The 25490-nt window shown below is 37.4% G+C and overlaps 2 protein-coding genes across 2 annotated transcripts; one reads left to right on the top strand and one right to left on the bottom strand.

The window, feature by feature from the left end:
* Nucleotides 1–657: 657 nt before the first annotated feature.
* Nucleotides 658–13523, bottom strand: IRAK4 (interleukin 1 receptor associated kinase 4). Its single transcript, XM_030468947.1, has 12 exons — nt 13447–13523; nt 12994–13163; nt 12216–12361; nt 11750–11947; nt 10825–10985; nt 10102–10166; nt 9694–9808; nt 7576–7685; nt 4898–5081; nt 3924–3986; nt 2038–2196; nt 658–1939 (listed from the first exon to the last, which is right to left on the bottom strand). Exons 2-12 carry the CDS (start codon nt 13152–13154, stop codon nt 1907–1909), a joined length of 1395 nt encoding a protein of 464 aa, XP_030324807.1. The 5' UTR covers nt 13155–13163; nt 13447–13523; the 3' UTR covers nt 658–1906.
* A 152-nt stretch (nt 13524–13675) lies between these two features.
* On the top strand, nt 13676–24536 carry PUS7L (pseudouridine synthase 7 like). The gene is made up of 8 exons (XM_008495751.2): nt 13676–14851; nt 15488–15647; nt 17280–17475; nt 18070–18168; nt 19640–19721; nt 21144–21421; nt 23075–23128; nt 23639–24536. The coding sequence occupies exons 1-8, from the start codon at nt 13954–13956 to the stop codon at nt 23960–23962; spliced, it is 2091 nt and encodes a 696-aa protein (XP_008493973.2). The 5' UTR covers nt 13676–13953; the 3' UTR covers nt 23963–24536.
* The last annotated feature ends 954 nt before the right edge of the window (nt 24537–25490 follow it).

Below are 25490 nucleotides of genomic sequence, written 5' to 3'. Positions count from 1 at the left end.
GGAACTGCAACAAATCCCTTGCTCTTTTTAATTCATACATCTTTCAGGGGGCTGACTAAAGTGCTTTATGTTACAGTTCTGTTTGCAGAGCACATGTAAAAGGCTGACTCATTGGGAATAAGTGAAATCCTTGGGTGTCCTCCACAGCACTTCCCCACTCAGGCAGGAGTTAGAGCAGCTGTATTAGTCCATGTACTTCATCAGCAGTGAGTGAGGGAACACTGCTGCTGGTAACAGTCATGGTCTAGTGTGACAGAGCAGGAATTCGGTATGCTTGTTGCAGGGCTGGTGCATAAACAAAATGTTTCTATACTACCATAAGCAAACAGTGCTGACAACAGAGTAACTACAGCAAACACCTCAGGACAACACTATGGATGTATTCTAGCTTCAGGGAATAGTAACAAGCAGACAAGGTTTTATAAAAAAATCTTAATCTAAGAGCTGGAGATGCTTACAACTGAAAAACAGCTTAAACAGATTTCTTTCCAATTTTGCTTTATGGCAGCTTTTTGCTCCACAAGCCCAACTTCAGAGTTGTACAGCTTTATTCTATGCAGTGAGGTCATCAAACTGTCATTGGGAATGCTAGCAATGTAAAATGACTATTGGTTCCAAGGCTTAAAGATTTTAATAGCAGCAACAATCATCTGCAATGATAACACAGTTTTTATTTAGGTTAACAGCTTCTTACAATTTAAGTTCAGTAAAACGAGAAGGTGTTTAGGTGGATACTTTTTTCCTAAACTAACAGGAATTTCAAAAGGCAATAGAAAATAAGTTACAAGCCAGAGTTCCAAGAATATGACAAGAAGCATTAGAAATCACATGCTTTCTCCAGATATTACACATACCAGAATGCAGTCAGATAATTTCTTCGTAATTTCTTTTTCTGTGGTCGTGGATTTCTAATTTAACAGTAAGACAGGCTATATATATTCCTACCCCTAAGCCTCAGGAAAGAGTTTATAAGTGCAAAAAAGCTTTACATTAAAATAACCTCTTTCATTTACCAGCACATACAGTGCTGGTATTTTCATACCTACTTAGCCCAAAATATTTGGAATCTTACCAGGCACTTTCATTTTCAGTCTGCTTTGATCTGTCAATGTTTCTATTTTAGAAAGCTTAGTTATGTTAGTTTTTAAAGTATCTTTTATTTACTAACATACATACCTATCTATAAATATATGACAGAACTTAATTATTTGACTAAGTAAAATGCAGAATTTATCTCAAAAGAATTATTGTTCTGTACCCTTTAACAAAATTATCTATCTATATTTACAATCCATATGGAATCTTCTCCTGAAGTGTAAAATATTAAGTAGCACAGAATCTTCCTATGAACAAAAGTTAAATGGTTTGTTATTGCACAAGTTCACTGGAAGAAAGCTGCCTCTATTTCTGAATTTGCACTGTGAGATAATTATTTTGCTTTGGAAACCTTGAAATCAAAGAAGACATCTTGCAAAACTTACTTGAGTAAAATTAATCCTGAGAAGACTTTATGAAAAAATAGTCACATTCACAAACACTAGAATTAATACCCTGTCATGTGCCTTTTTAGAAGACATTCTTGATACTTTCAAATTAAAAAAATCAGACATTCTAATATTGAAATGCATTTAAAAGGCTGTGGAGAATACATACCAACACTGACATTTATTAATACCAAAAAACCAAGGAAGTTTTCTTATGGTGTGGGCCCAATGCCGAGTCATATGTGAAAAAACAGTTCATAAAAATAGCAAAATGGTGACAGGCCAACAGCACCTCTTATGTGCAGACCAGAAAATTCTGAAAAGCAGAAAAGCTGATAATGTTGTACTAAATATTAATAAAATATTTGCTAGTGGTCTCTGGTTCATTTCAAAACACATTTGTGTATCAGAAGAAACATGTATCAGGTTTTTATCTCTTGCAGATGTTGTTGGACCTGCAAGAGAACAGACAAATACAAGTAACTGATACTGTAAAAAAGCACATGCTTGTGCACACAGTCAAAATAAACCTTTTACCTGAAAGACTACATACCATCTTTATGTCTGGCCGCCTGCTTTTTTTGTCGTTCAGACACTTATCAGCAATTGAATACATTTTATGAACTGAAGGTGCATCCCAGTCACTCATCTTTTCATCCACATAATTTTCAATAGTTGCTTCTTCATCCTCTATTTCATCTTTGATACTCAACTACAAGAGAGTTTGAACCAATGAGCAGGTAACATAAGCATCTGAACATCATGTATTCGACAGTAACACTTTGAAAACTTGCTTTTGAGTGTTCACTTCTTTTCTTGCCACTTTTCTAGACAAAGAATGGTGACAACTGTTCACCAGCATTACTCATAAATATCTGCAGAAACAGCTTATGAGACTATAAATGGGCAATACATTTTTATTGTATGTTATTTGTAATTGAGTTAACACAAAATTGTAAAAGCAATTTCCTTTAAGCTGAATCATAAAGCTTTAACTGTTTCCCATTTCAAGGCTCAGTTTCTTAGCATTATCTCTTCCCTCAAGAAGCAGCATGATCAACATAAGGTATTAGTATTTACTTAATAACCCAGAAACCTGCAAGCTTAAGGGTGAATAATTTCTTTTTTGTCAGCTTCACAAAGCTTTCTTCTGTAAAATAATGCCTTCTGTCACCAGCCTCAGTGGCTGCTATATCTCTTCCAAAGAAATAACTTTTTCACTGTTTTAGTCCCAAGCTCTCCAACTCCCACACGTTTGAAATGAGTGATCTGTAATTGCAAATACTGTTCAAGGAATACCTCTGAAAAGTCAGCATAGTAAATGAAGTAAGAAAAAAAGTCTGAGTTGAGACACATCTTCTTTCCTCTATGGGTCTGTCTGAAATTGCTGACTAACATTAAACTACCCCAAAATTTTCAAGGCTAAGGATGCCACATTATCTTGCACTGACCATTCTATTCAGGCTCCCAAAAGCAGATTACCAAGACAAACTGTGGCAGTCAAATCACACTTTACATTCCTTTTCAGATCCTATCTCTCAAAAAGCCTGCTTCAAAAAAAAATCCAAACCTTCAAGATTCAGTTCTCCAAGGTCTTTACAGAGCTCAAGGATGAGTATTATGCTACTCCAGAAGATAAAACTTAGAAGAAAAAGAAAATCTATTAATAGTATGCAGATATTCCTAAAGCTGTGAAGAAAACGATCTGCTATCAAACAGCACAGAACAAGACCATTCCAAGCCTCAATGCTGTTCCAAGTAGGTTTTTATGTAAAAAATATTCTAAGAAAACCCTGGATTAAGTAGCTCAGAATTTAATTTTGAGCTGAATGAAAGGCTAAATTATGACCAGCCTTGTAAGGTTTTTAATTCAAGAGAGTGAATGCTGAAAAATTAGCTTCTGCATTGGTGAGGAAAAAAAAAACAAAACCAAAATAAAATTCAACCCATCCCTCACCCTGCAAAGAATTCCATTTGGAATTCCATTCCATACTCCTCTAACTTCAAAAACACAAGGTCTTTGCAAATTATAAGTAAAGATGAAGAGGATAAAAATTGAGACAGGAATGGTAAGAATTATAAAGAAACTGAGTTGAACAGCTTAAAATGTTCTGGTAAATGTGGAACTATCGGGCTATAACAGAAGTATGCAGATAATAATGGTATTACAGTAAGAATGAGTAACCAAATCAAAGAGAATTAACTGTATCTGATTGGAAGGAGATGACCCTGGGGTCTGAACAATCCTCTGCCAGCCAAGAGATGAAAGTTTCAGCCTCACCTCTAATACAAACATTGACACAATAGCTGTTTTTATAACTGTATTTTGATGTTTAATGTGATTGTCTCAGAAGCTATGATTTCATATAAACTCACTATGATCTCATAGAATCTGATCCTAAAGCAGGGCTAGAAGAGGACAAAGCAAAAAGAATATACCAGTAACTGTGGCTCTCGCTTTTCATCTACTGGAGGAAGACCAGTTATTATTTCCAGTAAGACCTAGGGGGAAAAAAACCAAAACACATCAGAACAGAAAAAAAGCATAGAATAATAATAGATAGAAGAAGAATAATAGAATAAACTTTGGCATATACATCATTCACATAAAAGCCACATGACCCACCATCTTTCACACAGATGCTCCCAGGATCTGTGTCCAAAGACACCTCCCCACAGCACTGGTAACTCTTGCTGTAGTTCTCATTTTCATTAACTGTTCTTAGCAGTGTGGTTTATAAATGTCAAACCAAGTTTTTCTGACCCTGTGTTATATTCCTTCAAAGCAAGATGAAAGGGTTTCTGAAGTATTCAGCCACAGTCTACGGTTACATCTCCAATAAATTAAATGCCATGAAGGAACTGGTCAACAGCAATTACGATCTTGGATCTATTCAGAATTAATTCACTGTGCTTCTACATATTAAACTCATGTATTTTTTGTACTAAGCTTTGAGGCAAATGCTACATAGAAAGCATACATTTGATGCCTAAAAAAAGAAAGACCACTTAATTTTGGAGTATTTTCTTTACTTTTTTTTTCCAGCCTGAGTTACCTTTGTGTGCAATACTATGCAATAAGAAATAATTATTTCCAACATCAAAACCATTATATTTAAACATCATTTCCAACTACATTTAGGTAAAAATTGGAATGTTACTTTACTGCAGTCTTTCACATGCAAATTTAGATTTTAACATAATTACTGTAATCATTAGGAAATTCAATGTTTTAGCATATTCACATTGTTTTAAACCAATCAAAGTTTGGAAACATAATCTTAAAAGCACATCTAATGGAAAAAGGATGATTGATCAGAGCGGACTATTTCATTCCAGATATTCTTGATTTTGATGTTTTTATCATTTACAAAAGGAAAAAAGTCACATCCTGCTGCCTACATGCTACTTACTACTCCAAAACTGAAGATATCAGATTTAGGTGTTATCTCTCCTCGCAGAGCTTCAGGTGCCATATAGGCTGCTGTTCCAACAACTCTTTCTGTCATGATTGTTTTTGTGAATGTTACAGATGCTCTTGCAAGTCCAAAGTCAGAAATCTTGGGCATGTATGTATCAGTTAGTAAGATATTTGCACTGTGAGAGAGAGAAGGAAAAAAAAATAATAATTTTCCCAAACCAGTACAGTACCTTGGTTTTGTAACAGAAAAACATCTCGTTAGTAACTAAATGGAAACTGTTATTTTGATTTTTGACATCTAAGATATTTATTCATTATTCATATAATAACAAAATGTAAAAGTTAATTTTGTTGGAAATTCCTTACTTTCCAAATTAACTCTAAATAAATCAAGAACTGGCTGCCAGGATCCATTTTTTTCTTGTGCATTCATGTATTAAGAAAAAACCCCAAAACAAAACAAAAAACCACAAGGAAAAAACAAAACAAGCCCTGAAAGCCAAAATCTTACAATTACAAAAATTTCTTTTAAGAGATGAGTAATGTCTTACAACCACGTTTAGCATCTGAATTCTTTCTTTAAGAAGGATAACAGAGTATACTCAGCTCTGATCAACTGGTACTGGATCACAGTCCAATTCTTCACTGTTTAAATCTCTAATCAGAACTAACAAAAGCAGAAAAGCAGATTCTTGTATCACCTCATACCATGTTAACCATTACAAATTCACATGCCAAATAAATACTAATACTAATATTCTTACCCTTCTCCTGGAAGGGAAAGAGAAACCTTATTAATGCTGGACTTATGTAAGTACTGTGTTTCCACTTCATCTCCAGTTTTTACTTTCCATAAACAAAAACTGTACAAGCATTTGTAGCAACTGAAATTTGTAGCACTTGGAAGCATTTTAAAAAACCTTGCTTTAACATTTTTCTAATCCTCCTCATTTTCTGATCCCCTTAATGGAACCATAAGAAAACCACAGATACATCTAACAGTTACTAGAAACTTAGATTTCTAACTTCCCCTTTACCAAATCTCAACCAAATTAACACAGCTTCAAGTTACAGCAGATCATATGGTATCAGACTGCTGTAAATACTGTCAATTATGCAGTGTCAGCCATTGCAGAAGGCCAAACACAAGTCAAGGCACCACCCACCAACTGGTTTTGAATTTAAAGCTCAGCTTCTACAAAAAAAGGAAGAACAGGGTCACAACTTCCTAAATCTGAACTTCTTGAGTCAAGCACAAAGGGTGGTCAGTTTCTTGATACACCACAAAGTGCACAACAGAAGCAAGTTTTACTGCAACTGTCATTAACTGAGATTAAGGAACTATTTTGGGGGCATAACCAAAAACAAAAATTTATGGACAACTCTGAGAACATCCATTCAGTCACATCCCCTTTAGCCAACAGAGAAGCTGTTCTAGTGTCAATTGTCTCCATACATCATAGTAAAATGAAAACTGAAGTAAATCTTTTTAGATTTCTCTTAGTATTTAAGTTTTACCTAGGAGTGGCAGCACTTTCAATAACACCAACCAAACATATCAAAGTGTCCATAGTGCAAGAGGCTGCAAAAGTGAATCCAAACCAACAAAAACACGTACCAAAACAAACAAAACCCCCCCACATAATAATGATCAACTCACAGCAGCTAGAGGGGTAGAGTAGCATAAGGTAAAAGAACACATCCCTTCCAGTCATTACACTTCTCCAGAGGCTTAAGCAGGAAAGAAAGAAGAAACAAATTGTCAAAGCAGCAAGCACATTTGATTAGGCAGCTGAAGCAAAAAAATTTGTTCCTCACAAGCTGGAAGTTCACAAAGCCAAAGTGGCCCACATTTAGCAGAGCTGCCAAAGCCAGAAAGCGATTGAAACATTCATCCAAGAGACCCAATCAGTCAGTTGCCTCTTTTTAAGCCACAGAAGTAAGGAATTTGGGGCTTTTCTTCCAAGTTTTTGACTGCTTTAATATTAAAAATCAAAACAAAACTAAACTAAAAAAAACCCCATCACAACAAACTATAGCAAGAAAGGGAAAAAAAAAACAATGGAAAAAACCCTCAAGCAATCTTAACATGAAACCCCCAGCCTTTTCTGAGCTGGTATTTTTAGAAAAAAAAACCTAGTAGAGCAAAACAGTGCATGTACATTATCCTTGAAGAACCCTGAACTTCATAAAGACAACTGAAATGTTACTGTCTTCATAGTAAATAGCAATAAATAGCAGTAAATCAAAGGAGACATTCTGAAAAAATACACTGGGGAAAAAAAGAAAAAAGGTGAGTTTTCATCTGAAAAAATCTCAAATTAAAAAATCATTATATTCTCTAACACTGGCTTTTTCAGTGGCAGCAGTTGTGAAAGAACAGAACTTCTGAGTGTCCTACTAGCTCAAATAACTATTAGATAGTAACTGATTACAATAGCCTCCTAATTATCTTTAGAAGTTTGTACTGGTCATGTCCTTGTGTCACAGACAAGATTACAGTGATGGATGTCACTTGCACAGAAGATTGTGCCCTTGACTGAAGCAATGCTTCTTGCAGTTTGTTCTCTCTAAAAAGACTTTACCAGGGGAAAGAAGGAAAAAAAAAAAAAAAAGGAAAAGGGGAAAAAGCAGTCAGTGACAGTCAGCAGCTTTTACCTTTTATTTTACCTTTTAATATCTCTGTGAATATGATTATTTTCATGCAAAAAGTTGATGCCATTTGCTGTACCTTGAGCAATTTTACACCTTGTATTCCAGGAAATTGGTGGTGTGCCATCCTTGAATAAGAAAAGAGAAAGGTGAGTAGAAAGGTGAAAATCCAATAGATACATGTTCACATAAAACAAAAAAACACAATCCAGAACCTATTTCTTGTTATGCTATGTGGTTTTCAAGCAATTAAATAAAAAGAATAACAGCACACATTTCTCAGTTTACTCAGGCAGAAACTCATACATTTTTCATTCAATTATTCCCCCTGCATTATGCCTTAGATCAATTAATCCATTGCAAAAAAAGTGTTCTTGGTAATATTAAAATCTGATCCTACAAGGCAAACTGCACTGCAGAGAACTACCTGTGTCTACCACATCTTCCAGTTTGTATGAGCACTGATACCAGTCTTTTAACCCAAAGAAAATAATTATAAGCAATCATAGCAAAACAGTTTCTACCAACAATGGAAAGTTAACCTTCCAGTGTTTCTTATATTTACCTCTTCCCAAGAGTTTAGATTAATTCATGTTACTAACTAGACCTTGGAAGTGACACCTACATTTTTAAGCTACTTAATCCTGTCAGTGGCCAGGGAAAGAGGATTAGAGTATCTCATCAACCTACCACCTCCCTTGGCTGCTCTTCACAGCCCAGAAAAGATGACACAAACTAGAGTCTGTGCCTCAAACACAACCCATGAAGGTGAAAAATTGAAGTTATCAGCAAGGACATACATTCAGTATGCACATTCCTCACCTATTTGACTTTATCAGACAATTTTTTCTGATTTATAGATGCTGACTTAGATTTTTTTATGATTTATATGATAAGTTTGTCTCTTCCTTGGCTTCAGATACTTCTACTTTAGATTTCATCTAAATCTAAAGATTTACTATCACTCTTTTAAGCACATTTGATCATAATGGCCAACGTTACAGAGATCAACATTCTCATATACATCCTTGTCAAGCACTGCTGACCTCAACAGATAAACTTGTACTGCCTTCAGTAAAACTTATTCTCCTGCACTGAATCAGTTAAAAAGAAATTAAAATTGCACATGTGTAAGTGGGTGCAAGCAAATCAACCAAACCAACCTGAGACAGCAGTGCTATCAAACATGGGCAGTTGTTTTCCCAACTACTGCTACTCATCCTAACACCAGTTCTTTCCTATTGAAGGAGTGTTTATACAGAGGAAACATCTCCAAGAGAAAATTAAAAGATTTTTTTCACCCACTATTTTTTCAGACTGGTGAATTCCCTAACCCAGTTCTTCCCTCAGCTACTAAATGCTTGAGCCAGTAACTCAGGATGCTCAGTGCAGAAAAAAGCAAGCCAACATTTTTTAGGTCTGGAGGCATAAGGGGTTGAAGTAGCACAAGTTTAAAATGCTCATCAGAACTAGCTCAGAAGCTGCATTTACTTAGTACCAAGCAGAATTCTGAGCTCATTCAGCACAGTAACATGGACACCCACATACCAGGCCAAGTTTGTCTTCCTATTGGTATCACTCTAACAAGTGGCTGTTTGTCCTTCATACACAGAGTTGCCTTATAAAAACCAAAGCAACTTATGTATTAAAGGTCAAGGCTAGCAGATACACCATTTAATTAAATCAGAAGAAAGCATTGCTTCTACACAAAATACTGATTTTTAAAAAATGTATTACTCATTTATTTAGGCACTTCAAAAAGAGAAATGCAGACCATCAACATTGTATTATAACCATAATCACAAGGGCAATGAACAAAGGAATATTTCACAATGCAAAATATCAAGACTTATCAGAGAACGTGCCAATGTAAGAAGCAGGAACAAAACTGCAGCACCTTCTGCTCCCAAGTGCAAGATCCTGTGCCACTTCAGGTACTGGTACATATTGTCAGTCTGTTTTGACTTCAACATGTTTAAAACATCTGTATAAATTGTTATTGGAAGAATACTTAATCATGCTTGTCTTCTAGCATGAAGAAGCAAGTAGTAAAACAATTTAGTACTGTTCCAAAGATATTTATAAAATATCTTTAACGAAGTAAGACAAGTGGAAGCCAGAAAAGATTTTACTTACCAGACATGCAAGTCTGTCAAGCAGTGAACCATTGGGCATGTATTCATACACCAGACATGGCTGAGCACCATCACTTGAGAAACCAAGCAGTTCTACTAGATTCTCATGCTGATATCTGTGGCAAAAATAATCTGTTCATTTATAGTCTGAAAAGCTACCAATATTTGAGGAAAATGCAAGGCAGAGGGAACTTGATCCTCAATTACTTGCTTCAGCCCTAGTGTACACAGCCAGGCTGCCTTAAAATGGAAAAAATACAGTCATGTTGTATACGAAACATTCCCCCTTAACAGGAAAGTTGTATGTTATGCTAGAAAGATAAAAATAAGGGATGACACTAGCTAACATTATCTGCCAACTTAGATTCTCACAAAATGCTATAATGACATCATAGAACACTGTACTCACTTTGCCATAATTTGTATTTCTTGATCAAACTGCTGTTTCAAGTCCTGAATACTAACATCAACCATCTACAAAAGGAAATAATTGACATTAATATCAACTGCCATATTAAAATGCAGTTGTTCATTTAAAAAATTTTTACTTCTAAGCATCTTTTTAGTTACATGTAACAACTACTTAACTATGTACAGTATTATCTTTTAATTGAACTGAAGAAAAAAAATATCAGAAATGGGTTTTTAATTTCTTGGTACACAATATTCTTGGCAAATGGATCCAGCTACAGCACCATCACCAATTTGAACATTTTATTATTTTGCTGCAGTTACCCACTAATAGCATTTATTCATTATAAAACCAGTTATTCACAAAAGCCATCAGTTATGAGGACTATAACACTGTGGCAATAGCTATTTAGCTTGTGAATTGATTCTGTACCCTTTCCCTTCTACTATCTTTGGGGAGGGAGGCAGGGGAACTGAGAGAGCACACTGCTTTCCCAGAAAACCTGCCTGAGAGACTCAAAGGAGAACTGCAAAAACAGAAAGACTTCATCTCTGGTGATTGTGCCAAGTCACTCCTCTCATGAGACTACAGGATAAGTTTCTCAACATAACTAATGTGTAACATGGCAACACTTTCTGAAATGTACCTCTCAACACTTTCGATGGATAAACAAGTCTATACTAGAAAGTCATTAAAAGAAAAACACCCAGGACAACTCACAGCAATGAGCTTCTTGACAGCAACATCTCTGCCGTTGATGCAGCCTTTGAACACAATGCCAAAGCCACCTTCTCCCAGTTTATTACCTCCAGCTGATTCTGGTCGTGCATCAAAATTATTTGTAACACTTTCCAAGTCATGAAACAAAAAATCATGGAAATCTGAAAGACATGTTTGCCATTAAGCACAACTATGTTTTAACTTAAAAACAAATGCATCAAATAGATACTCTCATCAATTCTATTAAACCAAAAACTTGCTACCATGCCAATCTTGAGATTGAGGAGTGCTACTTCCAGTTTTGTGACTAAGATACCAAACAAAAAAAAAAATGAAATGCAGGTAAACATACATAAATGGCTATGCATAAATTTCTTCACAACTAGCACTGTAGTAGCTGTAAGATTGTATTTTGTGTTAACACAAAGAGTACCACACTGTCAGATGTAAAAATGTACCTAGGTCACACCGTGTTTCTGACAACCCAAAAATGGAAGTTCAGGAAGGAAAGCCCAACCATATTCTTTTCTAGAATGCCTTCTTTAGTTGTATTTTCACCAACATTCTTAGGTCATTTTTGACATGTAAAATCCAGCTTTACAAAGCAACATGCTAGCCAGTCTACAAAATCAGTATTGGAAAAGGGCAACGGGGTTATGTGTATCACAAAATAAACTTAGCAGTCAAGTTTTCCATCACAGGAGTCGCCTTACTGGCAAGGGGCATCTCATATTCAGACATCTTATTACCCAGGCTAAACCCACAGCCACACAGAACAAGAGCAAAAGCAAGATGCCATTTCCCATAGATGAATCATGACAGGAATATAGTCATTTTTCTAATGCATTATTACAATTAATTTCAGATGGGATGAAGAATACATCAGAAAAAAAGACTACTTAATTCTACCAAGCTATGTGCCTACCTGTGTTACTAGACTGTGAGCTGCTATTTTCTTGACTTGGGTAGGCAGGAGCTGAACCTTGCTTCTCAATACTCTGAGCTACAGCAGGCTTTACAGATGCCACCTCTTTTTCCTGTATAGGCAGTTGTTTCTCATGTATTGGCAAGGTTTCCTGTGAAGAAAGAGGCAATGTAACTTCTTGTGTTGTCGTTGCAGCTTCTGAAAATAGAATTTAGAAGAAGTGTTAACTACATTAGGAATAAAAAAAACAAGTAATGTTAATGCCAGTATTGACAAACATTAAGTGTCATGAGAAGGTTATATTCCACCATCATATCTAAATTGCAGGACTTATTTAAACTGTTATTATAAATAATGGAAAATGAAAAATAAATCCCCTTTTGTTTATTTATCCCTTCTGATGTTCACATTACTGTGAAACTCTTTACTACCCTAGCAAACCAAGAACACAGTGAATATTGGTTACCTGGAAGCAAAAGTCTTGCTGGTGCTAGGAACTGATTCCTCATCAGCAGATCCACAAGATCACCGACTGTACAGTTTGTTGTTCCCCAGTCATAAAGTAATTCACATGTGGGGCTCTTCCCCATTTGTACAAATGCCTCAAATCTCCTTAAAAGATAAATTAAAACCAACATGAAAAAAAAAAAAGTCACCTGAAGAGGGAGGAAGGAAAGAAAGGGTAAATGACAAAAAAATAAAGGCGTGCTCATTGTACTGAGCTGCAATATAGAATTATTCAAAAATTAGGGATTCAACAAGCCCTTCAAGAAAGATGTTCATATAATGCTGATGGGATTACTCTCAATTAAACTTATTAGTCTTCAGCTTCAAGCTTCCCCCATTTGTTGGACATTTTCTTAGGAACAGGGAATTAGGAGTTACAGCCCAGTTGCTGTCCAAAGATGCAAAATTAAGCCAATATTCACTAGTCTCTAGGGTACAGAAAGTTACACAGCCAACACTGTATCACTTAACATACATATGCCTGTGGCTCCAATTGATTCTAATTTCCTTAGTTAATTTGCTTTGGCTATAGCTTGTCTGAAAATTGCACTACAGAACAATTAGGAGCAATTACCTCGAGTTCCCTAGAGAAATGGTACTGTAAGATATCAGTACCTACTGACACACAAAGTGCAATGAGTTACAGTATCGGGATGGCCAACAGGATGGGATGGACAGGAGTATTTATGTTAAACAGCTGACAAACAAGATTATGTTACATGACTTCTTTGGAGGACCTTATATGCATTTGGTTATATCTGCTTTCACCAGACGGGTTGGTTATATCCACTGCTAGTTTCTTCCACCCTTCTTGCGGATCGATGAAATCCGCCAGCCGCTTCATGAGCCCGTAGCTAATGCAGCGGACGTACGTCGAAGTTGTCACGGGCTTGCTCATCCTCGGCTCCTGAGGAAGACAAAGAAAAGCTCCCAAAAGACTCCTCAGGGTTGCCACAACCCCCTGACGCGACACACCCGCCCTCCTCCCCCTCAGGATTCCCCCACATACTTCCCGGACACCCAGCCAGGCCCGGCCCGGCCCAGCTTCCCCCTACTCCTCCTCCTCCCCCGTAGAGTCAGTGCCCCCTCCCCCGCCCTCAACTGTCGAAGGGAACCACGCCACGCCACGCCACGCCACGCCACGCCACGCCACGCCACGCCACGCCACGCCACGCCACGCCACCACAGACCCTCGTCCCTTCCTGGCGGCAGCGCCCACGGACCTCCTCCCGCGTTTCCCTGCATCATTTCCCCTTTAAGAGGGCGGGACCCACGCGGGACCCACCCCCCACCCTCTGCTGGCGTCACCGGGGCGGAGAGGGGCAAGGCGGAAGCGGTCTCCTCCACCCCACTTTCCCCTAGGCTGCTCGGGGGGTGCTGAAGGGGGGTGAGGGTGGGGTTCCCCTCTCTCTTTCCTCTCACAATCGGAGGAGTTCGTACGGTCCGTGGGACCCGTACCCCGTGGGGACGCGGGGGTCGCGGCGCCCCCTGGCGGGGCTTGGGGCCGCGTGGGTGCCGTCCCGCGTGGCCGCGCCGTTGAACCGTCAGCAACGGCTGTGCCGAGGGCCCGCCCGCCTTCCTGCCCTGCGGCAGCCTTCGCTTTAGTACGTGATTTTAATTTTGTATCTTCTCCCATTTTTTCTCCTGTTGCGGGCGTGAGGGGTTCTGTCTGGATCAGGGGGAAAAGCAGGGCAGCCATGCTTCCTTCCTTCAGTTACGTGACCCATCACACTGGCTTCTGGGGTACTATCAAAAACTCACCGAGCGACTTCGTGGTGACAGAAATCGAGGTGCCTCAAAGCTCGCTGGGGGTTACCCGGGCGGAATCGCCTCAGAAAAGCGGCGAAGCGCTGCCCGAACAAAGCAGCCCGGGCCTGCAGCAGCCCAAAAGGCTGAAAGCAGCTGAGCCCCCCGCTCCCTGTGCCCAGGGCGGGCCCGGTGGTGCGCCCAGGCCCTCGGGGCATGACCCAGGCCGGGTGGGAAGTGACTGCCCCGCAACCCCTAACAACAGCCAGCATGAGAGTGAAGCTGACCTGAAACCTGGCCTGCGGGAAGAAAGGGTGTTGGATTCCTTACTAGGCAACCCCATGAGTGAACAGCTTAATAAATTTGCTTCTGATTTGAAGGACGCCTGGGATTTGGAAAGCAATGCTGGCGCTTGCGGCAGGGAGTTCTCGCTGGGACCTGTACTGGAGAAGAAAAAGCGAGCTGATTTACACAGTGCTGTTAGGCAGAAGTTCCCCTTCCTAATCACTGTTACAAAAGACAATGAAATGATTGTGAAAGGAAATGCTGACTACAGAGAGCTTTGCCAGTTAGTGACTGAAAAGGAAACAAGTGATTTCTTTAAATTTTTAGATGCGAAGCTAGAAAATTCTACATTTTCTTTTAAGCCTGATGGACACAAGGAGCACAGAAAAGTAGTTCACCACTTTATCAATAGAAAATTTGGAAAAATTTTAGAAACAAAGACTTTTACCGTGACAGACATCAATGATCAGCCAAATATGTCAATAATGGTACGGTTTCGAGAAAAAAGTGGGTCCAGAAAAAGATGTTCTAGTGTTTTCAAGGAAAACCAAGAGCTTTATACAGGTAAATACTACATTTTTAGCAAAAGTTTCAGATTTTATGGTGTTCTGTGCTAAGACAGATTCGGAATGATTTTTATTTTATATATAGGCCTGGTTGGTCTGTTGCTTATGTGGACATAAATTCTAATGAATGCAGTGTACTTGCATCACTGCAGAATGGAATGGCTGAATCAAGTTACTGCCAATTCTACATAAACTGTTAAGTGAAAATGGTTTTAGTTCTTTTGATTGTAGCACTAGCTCCCTTTGGGCTATCTTTAATTACTGGGGGATTTAGAACATGCGTGTTGACTTTGGACAAGTCACTGTGATCAAATTTGATTTATAATTTCATTCCTTAAAGAAGTTGGCTTCTGATATAGAGACTACTAGCAATAAGTCAATGCATGTTCATTGAATATTGTTGCAATATATCAGATGCAGTTTCTAAAGACAACAGGGTTTTCTGGTTGTTCTGAAAAGTTTTGTGTACTTTGTCTATCTTTCAGTGCCATTTCTTTTAATTTGGTGGGGTGGGAGGACTTAGTCTTTAAAGTTTTCCATAGCTTGAAAGGAAGAACCTGCCTATCTGTCATAGCAGAAAACCTGTATGATTTAAAAGTGCAAGGTTCTAATAACTCTGAGATGATTGTTTCAGCTTTCACCCTTCAGAAAGAAAATCTAGAAACACTAGAAGCAATTGGCTTCTTGGCTGCCGAACTTGGTGTTCTTCCTTCAGACTTCAGCTACACTGGCATCAAAGACAAGAAGGCTATTACCTACCAACCTATGGTTGTGAAGAAGGTGACTCCTGAGAGGTAATGACAATCTGGGTACATTCAGTTCAGCACATATTTTTATACATTAATAAGTATCAACATGGAATGATCTTCTGAAATGTTCTTATTGATGTGACTTCCCTTCTTCTGTATTAAAGCACAGTGGAAATGGCTTTATTATTTTGTGGCTTTTAGGGCATGTACAGCTTAGCATGCAAGTCCCTCCGTGTTGGAATTTAAGGGAAAGTCTTGCCTTTTTCTGTATGTTTCATAATATAAATACCCTGCATTGTATGGGACAGTACTCTTCAAATTCATGCTCATGCAATCCCCTTTACAATATTAAATACAATCCACTAGCTTGAACCAAGTCTATACTACAAGAGGCAAAAGGTTACCACAGGCTGTCAAAGTAGTCTTGCAACCCTCGTACAAGAATATGAAGGCTTTATACAGCTACAAGCCTAAAACAAATCCTTACAAATATATTTTGGACTGATGTTGTCTTTTAGTGTTATGTATCAACAACAAGCTAAACAAATGAAACCTTATATTGTCCAGGTCAGAAACATGAAACATCACTAAACCTGAGGGCAGAAATACATTCTGAATCGTGTGTCAATACTAGAAGATGTGCCTCCCCATTGCTTGTTTTTGTTATGCTCTGTAGCCAACACAGAGGGTAAAATATATTAAATTCTGCCATAGTAATAGTAAAAAGTTGGCTGGAGTCAAAACCACAACATTTCTTCTTCAGCTTTAACTTTCTGGTGATTTTTGATCTTAGTGACAAAGTACAGCTTGCAAATAAAGTAGAAGTAATGTTGTTTAGGATTTATTATTAATAAAGATATATGTCAGTTGTAAAATCCACAGCAAACTGGGCTGTGAGGCCAAGTTATTCAAGAGATAATTATAAAAACTTTGCATTAATGTTTAAATGTTAAGCAAAACAGTTAAATATTTCCAAGCCACTAGCAAAACAGAGTAAGTTATATTTTTATTTATAAAAATTATTTTTAAGTTATTAAAATAATGCTTAGAATGTAAGCTGTTATGCTGAAAGTTTCATTTTATTTGAATTACTGTCATTCACATAAGAACAAAGAGATTGAGTGGATACTTTAAAGGGCAAATGCTTGAACTGTTGTTAGCTGTGTTTCCAATTACAAGCATGTGGAAGCATACCCAGAGAATCGGTGTGTACTGAGTTTGTTTTTGTTAAGGCTGACCAAGAAAGAGCAATTGTGTTTTGGAGTCTGCTAGAATACATTCGGTTTTCTTCTTTTTTTTTTTTTTTTTTTTTTTTTTTTTTGTAATAAAAAGCAGATTTTTAAGACTGAAGAGTAAATTACTTGTTTTTCAATAAAAAATGCAAAAATCAGTTCAGTTGCTTTGATCAAGTTCAGTGAATTGCTTCATTCTGATAACTGTTGGGCTTCAGAATGTAAGTGCAAATGAAGCAAATACTTCAAAAGTATTTCTGAACTATAACTAAACTTTAAGACTTCCATCTCTGTGTTTGATTTGGTTTTCTCATAATAATGTTTCAGATCCCCTTTTAATTTTCTTGTGATTTTAATTCCAGTACAAAGATGAAGAAGACATTTATTAGAACTTGGATAGCTTCAGTAGAAGGTGGTTCATAATTTCTCCCAATTATTTGTGCAGATTGAAAGAAATTGGAAGCAAAATGGAAAGCAAAGGTTTGAGAATACACAACATCCATTCAGCGAGGCAGCACCTTAGACTTGGTCAGCTGAAGGGCAATCACTTTGATTTAGTTGTGAGAGATCTTAGGCACCACAGTCATGACTCTTCTGTAGATTTGAAGGAGAGAATATCTGAAGCAATGGAAAATGTTAAGGTAAAAACCTGCATATTCCATGCATAATTACTGTTTTCTAGAAAAGGATGTTTTCATTGTATCTAATGGCTGTGATTTTACTGCCCACATGTGACCTAGAACATATCAGGAGACTTAACATCCTAATTTGCAGAAGTGTTCAGTCTTGTTATTGAATATTGTAATAATAATATAAATGATCTCATGTGAAAAAATACTACCATTTTTAAGAAAAAATGTCCTACAGTGGTTACTGTTTATTACCAATTCTGTGCTACATTTTCTTGGTAGAGATTTCATAATTTTTTGTATATAAAAAAGCATGATTACTTTGAGCTGATTTTTAGTTTTCTTTATAATAAATAATTATATATTAATTTTTTATTATTTTTATATAAAAGTGAAGGTATTGACAGAACTTGATTGTCTTTAGATTTGTCTAAATTGGATGCTAAAATAATGTCATTTATTATAAGTTACAATTTTGTTGCATATTTCTAATTAAAAAGATAATTTAGATTCATTTTGGATTTAGATGTAGATATGTGTGCTTAGTATGACTAATTGTAACTAGTACTTTCATGCTTTTAACACAATTTTTCTTTGTCATTTTAGACAAAAGGTTTTGTAAACTACTACGGATCTCAGCGATTTGGGCAAGGACAGAATGTTCAGACAGATGAAATAGGATTGGCTTTACTGAATGAAGAAATGGTATTTTCATTTTGTAATTTAAGAAGCTACAGTCAAGTTCATTTCACATCAGTCTTGCAACGTTGAGTGCTGGAGTAAATGCCAGATCAGTTTTGACAACAACATAAGTATGAAGATCTTCATCCTGCAGCAGAAAATAATTTTTAAACAGCAGGTGCAACTTTAAATAGTTCAGGAAATTATTTTTCTTTCTGTGATTGGTGTGTAATTGTGATCATCATCATGCCACTTGGCAGGAAAGAGGCTGCATTCCACGCAAGGTTTGAGCACTAAAATGAAACAATCTTTATACAATGTTTATTCATGGACCTGATTTTCTCCAAACTTGTGGCCTCTTTATCCTGCTGGCAGTGTATATGCTTCTTAAAAATGTCATAAGATATTACATAGGTTCAAATGAAAGGATTTGCTTTTTCAATACTGCAGTAATTTATCTGCTATGTACAGGAGATTGCTGCTTTCCATTATTTCTTGGCTATGATCCCTAGCTCTTAGTTCTAAGTGATTGCTCCCCCCAAAGCTAAGTGGAGTTTATTTCTTAAGTAATAATTCTTAAGATAAGAGTCATATACTTTTCAATGCATGTGGTGTAGTACTTGGCACAAGTCTAAAAAAGAATCAGACACTGCAGAGTCAAACGAGTACTTGAGTGTCCTTTTCTTCTACTCTTGTTTTGATTCTGAGAAAAGTTGGGAAAACTTAGCCTCCAAATAAAAGAAGAATCAGGATATGAGGGGAGCCCATAAGAGTTAGTGTTGATGTTTCTGACATTTTGAATTCTGGTATTGGTTGGTACCAGGTGCCAGTCTCTAAAAGTAATTATTTAAATCTCTAGTCTTAACTTGGATACTTTTAAATTTAAAACATGTAGGAACTTCTATTTGTATTAAGAATGTGTCAGAATGGGCTTGCTTGCACAGTCCAATACAGAGGAGGACAAAACCCAAGTCTCAGAGGTTGTTTTAGCAAATTGTGTGGCTGTGCTGGTGTTACAAGTAGCAGAGGTTAGTGTAGTGTTTTCCCTGTCACACTGTCATCTAACTTAATACAGATAAGTATTAAAAAAAGAAATATTGTTACCCCTCTGTCTGAGACTGTGGAAAGTGTTCAGTCTAAATTTTGCATGAAACATGCCAAAGGGAATAAAGGAACCTGATGTTTCAGGGTAGAATGATGGGATTACAACATAGAGGAGTTCAAGGCAGATCATCAAGCCAGATGTTCAATAAGAGTGACTGATTTGAAAGCTGTCTTGTGACCCAAACCTTTATTTGATCTGACAAGGAACACAACCACGTTTGTTTGCTGTTGATGACATCTTCTGTGAAAGAAAGAATTTGACTTGGGCCTTAAAACAACTGATACAATTTTCAGAACTTGGAGAATATGGTAACAAAGAATTAGATGCTTAATTGATAGTCATATCTAAATGCAAAAAAATAATAATAAAAATTAATATTGCTCTTTGCAGGTGAAGGCTGTGAAGCTGTTCTTCACACCTGAAGATAATGATGACCCTGTAAACAATGCAAAAAGATACTTTCTTCAAACTGGTATGGCCACTTAAATTTTCTATCTCTTTATTCAGGGTTGGTAATGTAAGAGAATAAGGCATTGCTGCACAGTGAAAGTTTTTATTTTGTTGCTGCTGCTTTTTACCACTTAATAGCTTATTCTGTGGAACTCAGTAGAGCTGCAAAGTTAAAAATTAGGTGAGGAAGAGGCCCTGAGTGTGCAATACAGTGAAAAACTACTGTACGTCAGTTACCACACAGTATAGAAACAAACTCTCTTTAGCATAATGCTGGAAAAGACTAGGATAATTTTATCACAGCAGTTTTAGCCTGCATCTATCTTTCTGCTTTTGGAATATAAACTTCTGCCTAGTAAAGGAAGTATACAGGAATGAGGCACTCAGCTCTTACTCAGCACTTACCGCACTTGGCCATCTAATTTTGTGAGATTTCTATAACAATCTTAGCTCTTGGGTTTTGCCCCTTTAGGTTTGCTTTTACATCTCTTTAATTATGCATCTCTTCCGTGCTTTCCTGTGATCTCCCGTGATTCTGTCTTGAACCAAAATCAACCAAATATGTCAAAGGCAGAAATGTGTTGAGTGAAGTGCTCTGTTTGTATCCTTTACCTTAACTTTCTCTCCAGAACTAAAAATTTGGAGTTGCTGTTGACCTCAGAAATATTAATTCTTTTAAAATTTTCCCCATCTATTAGCCATCTTACCCCTGCAGATCAACAGAACAACTATGACATAGAGCTTTAAAAGACACGTTTCATTTCACAAAAAAGATGCAATGGCTCATTTTGTGCTGTACATTGCTGTATGCTTTGTGGAAAGACGTTTTGCTTGCCTTTTCCTGGAAGCAAAATGTAAAAGGCTATGCAAAAGATAATAATTCGTAATGGAAAAAAAAGTAAACTATAGAATTTTAAATATACAACAGTTAAATAATTAGTACAAATCTGATTAAATATATTTTCAGCTTGGTTGAGGTTAAGACTTCCCAGTGGACAATACAAATGGTACCCTTAAAATAAATAGGTGGTTTTTACTCCCCATAAAACAGCTGTTCTCAAGTGATGTAAAGTAGAGGTTTAATGTTGATTTATAGTTTGGTGTTCAATTTCTGCTACCTCACCTAAGAAAAGCCTTGGAGTGATTAAGGAAGTTATACAAAACAGAAATCAATCCAAACTAAGCTGAATAACCGAATGACAGTTTAGTGTGCACTGCCTGAAATAGAATGCATGGGATTGTGTTGATAAGCATCTAGGATAAAATTTGTCTTGCATGACACAGTGAAGGAAAGGGAATAATAACCTAAAAATCAGCATAAAGAGATTAGACTGATGCCATTTTCCCCTGCCTGATTATTTCTTCTTCTTAAGTGTATTTTTTCCTGACAGGTAATATGGGAAAAATCAGGGATTACTTACATGGTTATTTTTGTTTATATCAGAAGATGCAAAGGGTGCACTCATGATGCTGCCAGAATTTAAAGTGAGAGAGAAGATGTTGCTACGAGCTTTAAATCGCTATGGCTTAAATCCTGAAGGTTGTACCAAAGGATGGCTCAGTATTCCTCATTCCATGCGCATATTCTATGTCCATGCTTATTGCAGTAAAATCTGGAATGAAGCAGCATCATACAGACTGAAGATCTATGGTTCAAAAGTTGTTGAGGGTGATCTTATCTTCTCAGAAGAAAGTGATGAAAGCGTTTCCCTGAGTGACAAGGCGAGTCTTCACAAAATAATTCTTGTGAAAAAAAAAATTAAAAAAAAAAAAGCTTAATGCATACAAATACATACTCTAATGCTTTTATTTTGGTTCATTCATAAAAAATATTAATGACAAAAGTGAAAAAAGTGATGTAGCTTTCTTTGATTTACCATTAATAGGCATATAAGCTAGATGTGTATTGGCAGCTTTTATGTGTTCTGACTGTTCATGCTATTCAAATGAGAAGAAGGATCAGAATGTCAGAATTGATAATATGGGAGAATTTATCCTAGAGGGTATATAATACTCTTCTTGGGATCTGAGTGGGCACAACCTTCAGAGTGGACTCTGGGTGTGCCTATATTGTCAGTCAGTGTGTATCTGAGTCCAGCTCTGCAGGATAGACCTTCCCATGATACATATTTATGACTGTAAGCCCAAGGTGAAAGGTGGCCTTGGACTGAACTGGGAATCTCCTTGCAGCTACATAATCAAAGCATGTGTAGCACAGCTTCTCTTACTCAGGCAATTAAAACAGATCAGTGGGTCTAAACTGTTAGCATCTGTTAAAAAAATGCAGAAGGCTTTTTGGGAAAGTCGTAGAGGACAAGGGAGTGCTTCTGCTCACCCACAGCACAGCCTGGGCACTGCATGGAACCATGGGTGAGCCATTGAGCAGCAGCCAGCAGTGGAGTGTATGCAGGTCTTGACACTGAAGTCCATTCTGAAGCCACAGGGTTAGCATAACTTCTTATAGTGGAAACAGTGTGGTCTGTTCTCACAAGTAATAAGTGATAGGACAAGAGCAAATGGCCACCAGGGGAGGTTTAGGTTGGGTATCAGGAAAAATTTCTTCACTGAAAGGGTTGTCAGGCCCTGGAACAGGCTACCCAGGGAAGTGGTGGAGTCACCATCCCTGGAGGTATTGAAAAGATTTGTAGGCATGCCAGTTAGGGACATGGTTTAGTGGTGGACTTGGCAGTGTTAGGTGTATGGCTGGATTCAGTGATCTTGAGGGTTTTTTCAAACCTGAATGCTTTTATAGTCCTATCTTTCTCCTGATCATCAGATAAAGCACAGAATTTTGCAATGTTTACTGGATAATAAACAGGTGTGTGCATAGGATGGGTGTATCTCATATATTTGGGATGAACATCTTACAAATCTGAAAGCAAGAGCACTTGGAACTTTATTGAATAACCTCTGGTTCCTGCAGAGTGGCTTCTGTTTCTATAGTGATTTTTCTTCAGTATTTTGGAGAGTGAATGTTAATAAAACAACTAAATGAAATAAAGTGACAATCAGAGGTATCAAATTCAGTATTGAGTTACTGAGTTTAATATAGATATATTCCTACTTAATATAAAACCTTTTTCTTACTGTTCTTGCTTTTGTTCATAATAGCACAAGATTGCATTGGCTCAGTTAACCTCAAAGACCATGAGTTTGTAGTGATAATTTGCTAGTTAGTGGTAGGTAGTATCAGTAAGTATTACTACAATGCCATTTACCAATACACAGTACTTTATATTAAGCATCTCTACTATTTTTCATACATGAAACAAATTATCATCTTTGTAGTGGTCAAATAACCTTAGAATGTTTAATGAGTTTGGTAGTACTGTCCTTAATTCCTAAAATAACTGAACTTCTTTAATGTCCTGTCAGGTTCATGTAGTCACTGCTGCAGAAGAGTCAGCTAACAAATACTCTATAAGCCAAGTAAGTCTGTATGAAAAATTCTGAGTTGTTGATCTCTTTATTTGATTGAAATGTTTTGTTTTAAAAATAATGTGATTAAGTTAACTGGTGCAGTCTTGCAGAATGTACATTAAAAAAACCACATGTGAACTAGTCTCCAATCTAACAGGAGGAAAGACTATGTCTGTAATGAAATAAGGAGTGTCATTTGCAGTATGGCAATACTTATCTTGAAGCTGAATGTAAATACTTTGAGATTTTTTTCAGTCTACTGGGAAAGACAATCAAGAGCATCTGTTCTAATTTGTGGAGATTCAGAGGCCATAGCTGGCAAGTCTTACCTAGGCAACTTAATGTCTTTATTGCTTTCTCAACAAGCAAGGAAATTCACATTAGTGTATTTCTAGTTTCTATTTCAGGCCCCAAAACACAAGATTTAGAGGCATATAAAACTGTAGTCACATTTATTTAAAGGGAAATTGATGGACTTAATTTCAAATATGTTTGTTGTTTTGTTTTGTTTCTTTGAAGGTGGTTCTTCCAATGGTGGGACATAGTATCAAGTATCCCAGTAATAAAGTTGGGCATTGGTACCACGAAAGGCTTTCTAAGGATGAGCTGCAGATATGCAAATTCAGAGTGTCTCCATTACAGCTGAATATACCTGGATGCTACAGACCCATTTTGAAAAATGTTCAGAATCTGACATATTTTTTGGAAAGTAATGAAAAAGGAGTTGAAATTGAAGACAACCACCTGAATGAATCAAAAGTCTCTCTTCATATATCATTTGACCTTGATCCTTCATGTTATGCAACAGTCTGTCTGAGAGAAATAATGAAATGTGACTTTTAAGATTCCAGTTAGTGAAAGAGTGCAGGATAGTGTACAATGGTGGTATTTCATGTATAATAGTGAGAAAATAAGGAAAATTACAGGCTCAAGCCAAAAGCAGGGAAAAGTCATAAATTGAGATTTATAATGATTAAGAAAAAAAATCCACCAAAATCCTTTGGAATGTTCCAAAACCATTCCAGACCCTAAATGCAAACCCTTGGGTGCATTGGAGTAAATGCTGTGTGTTATGGCCACCCAGTGTTACAGAACCAAATGAAGCATTGGGCTGCAAACATGAGTTTTGGATTTGCATAGACATGTGACTTGGCAGTTAAATCCTGGAAATTTGCAGCAAACAAATCTTTTATTTCATAATAATAAAAAATTATATATATTAAATGCTGTTCAAGCAAAAATGTTACAAGTTTGCAACCTACAGGTATATAGCTGAAAAGCTGCTCTACTGAGGTCCTCTAAATACGTTGTGTTTTTTGTGTTAAAAATGAGGTAATTAACATTACTGCAAAACCACTTACAATAAAATCAAGACCTTACAGGATGCAGACTTTATTCCTGTTACTACTGATGGAAAAAAATGTTGATGGAACCATTCCTGGAAAAAAAAAAAGCTTTTATATTTTTTTCATAATTAAAAAAAAAAGTTAACTGTGATAAAATGAGTGGATTTGTGGAAAAGGGGAAAGCAGAAACCTGAACTTTAGCAAGGCTTTTAACACTGTCCCACAATATTTTTGAAACCAAGTTAGGATATTATGGGATGGGTGGGTAGATGGACAGAAGGACAGATGGACGGACAACCAGATGGGTAGAAAAGTGATTGGGTGAGGCTCAGAGAGTAGTGGTTAATGGGTCATACCCTACCTGGAGTCAGTACCTCGGTGGGGTCTCTACTGGGCCCTGTTTTATTTAACTTACTTGTTAGTGACCTGGAGGAGATCACTCCCATTGAATCTGCAGATGACACCAAATTAAGGAACAAATGGGTACTCTGGAGGATCAGGCTGCCATTCAGGACAACCTAGATGTGCTGGAGGAACAGGCCAATGGGAATCTTGTGACATTCAGCAAGGACAAATGGAAAGTGGTTCCAGTGAGAAGCATCTCTTAGGGAATGGCCCTGGGGTCTCAGTGGGCAGCTGAACATGGGCCAGCAGTTTACTTTGGCAGCAAGGATGACCAGCTGCCCCCTAGGATGTGTTAGCAGGGACACATCCAGGAGACCAAGGGAAGGGATTATGTCTCCTTTTTTACTTCTTAGACCAAATCTAACTTCTGCATCCAGTTTTGTTCCCTAGCACAAGAAGGTCATCGGAAACTGGAGCAAGTTCAGCAAAGGGCCTCCAAGCTATCTGGGGACTGCAGCATTTGCCATTTGGGGAGAGGCTGAAGGAGCGGGAACTGGGCTTCTTCAGCCTGGAGAAAAGATGGGTTGTGGGGGAACAAACAGCAGCTCCCCAGTGACTCTGGGGAGGTCAGCAAGATGAAGCCACTGTTCACAGTGGTGCATGGCAGGAGAACAAGAGAC

The sequence above is a fragment of the Calypte anna genome, chromosome 1 (genome assembly GCF_003957555.1).
Source record: "Calypte anna isolate BGI_N300 chromosome 1, bCalAnn1_v1.p, whole genome shotgun sequence".
In the NCBI taxonomy this organism is placed as follows: domain Eukaryota; kingdom Metazoa; phylum Chordata; class Aves; order Apodiformes; family Trochilidae; genus Calypte; species Calypte anna.
Note: the sequence above shows the minus strand (reverse complement) of the source record. Positions and strands in the feature narration are given on the sequence as shown.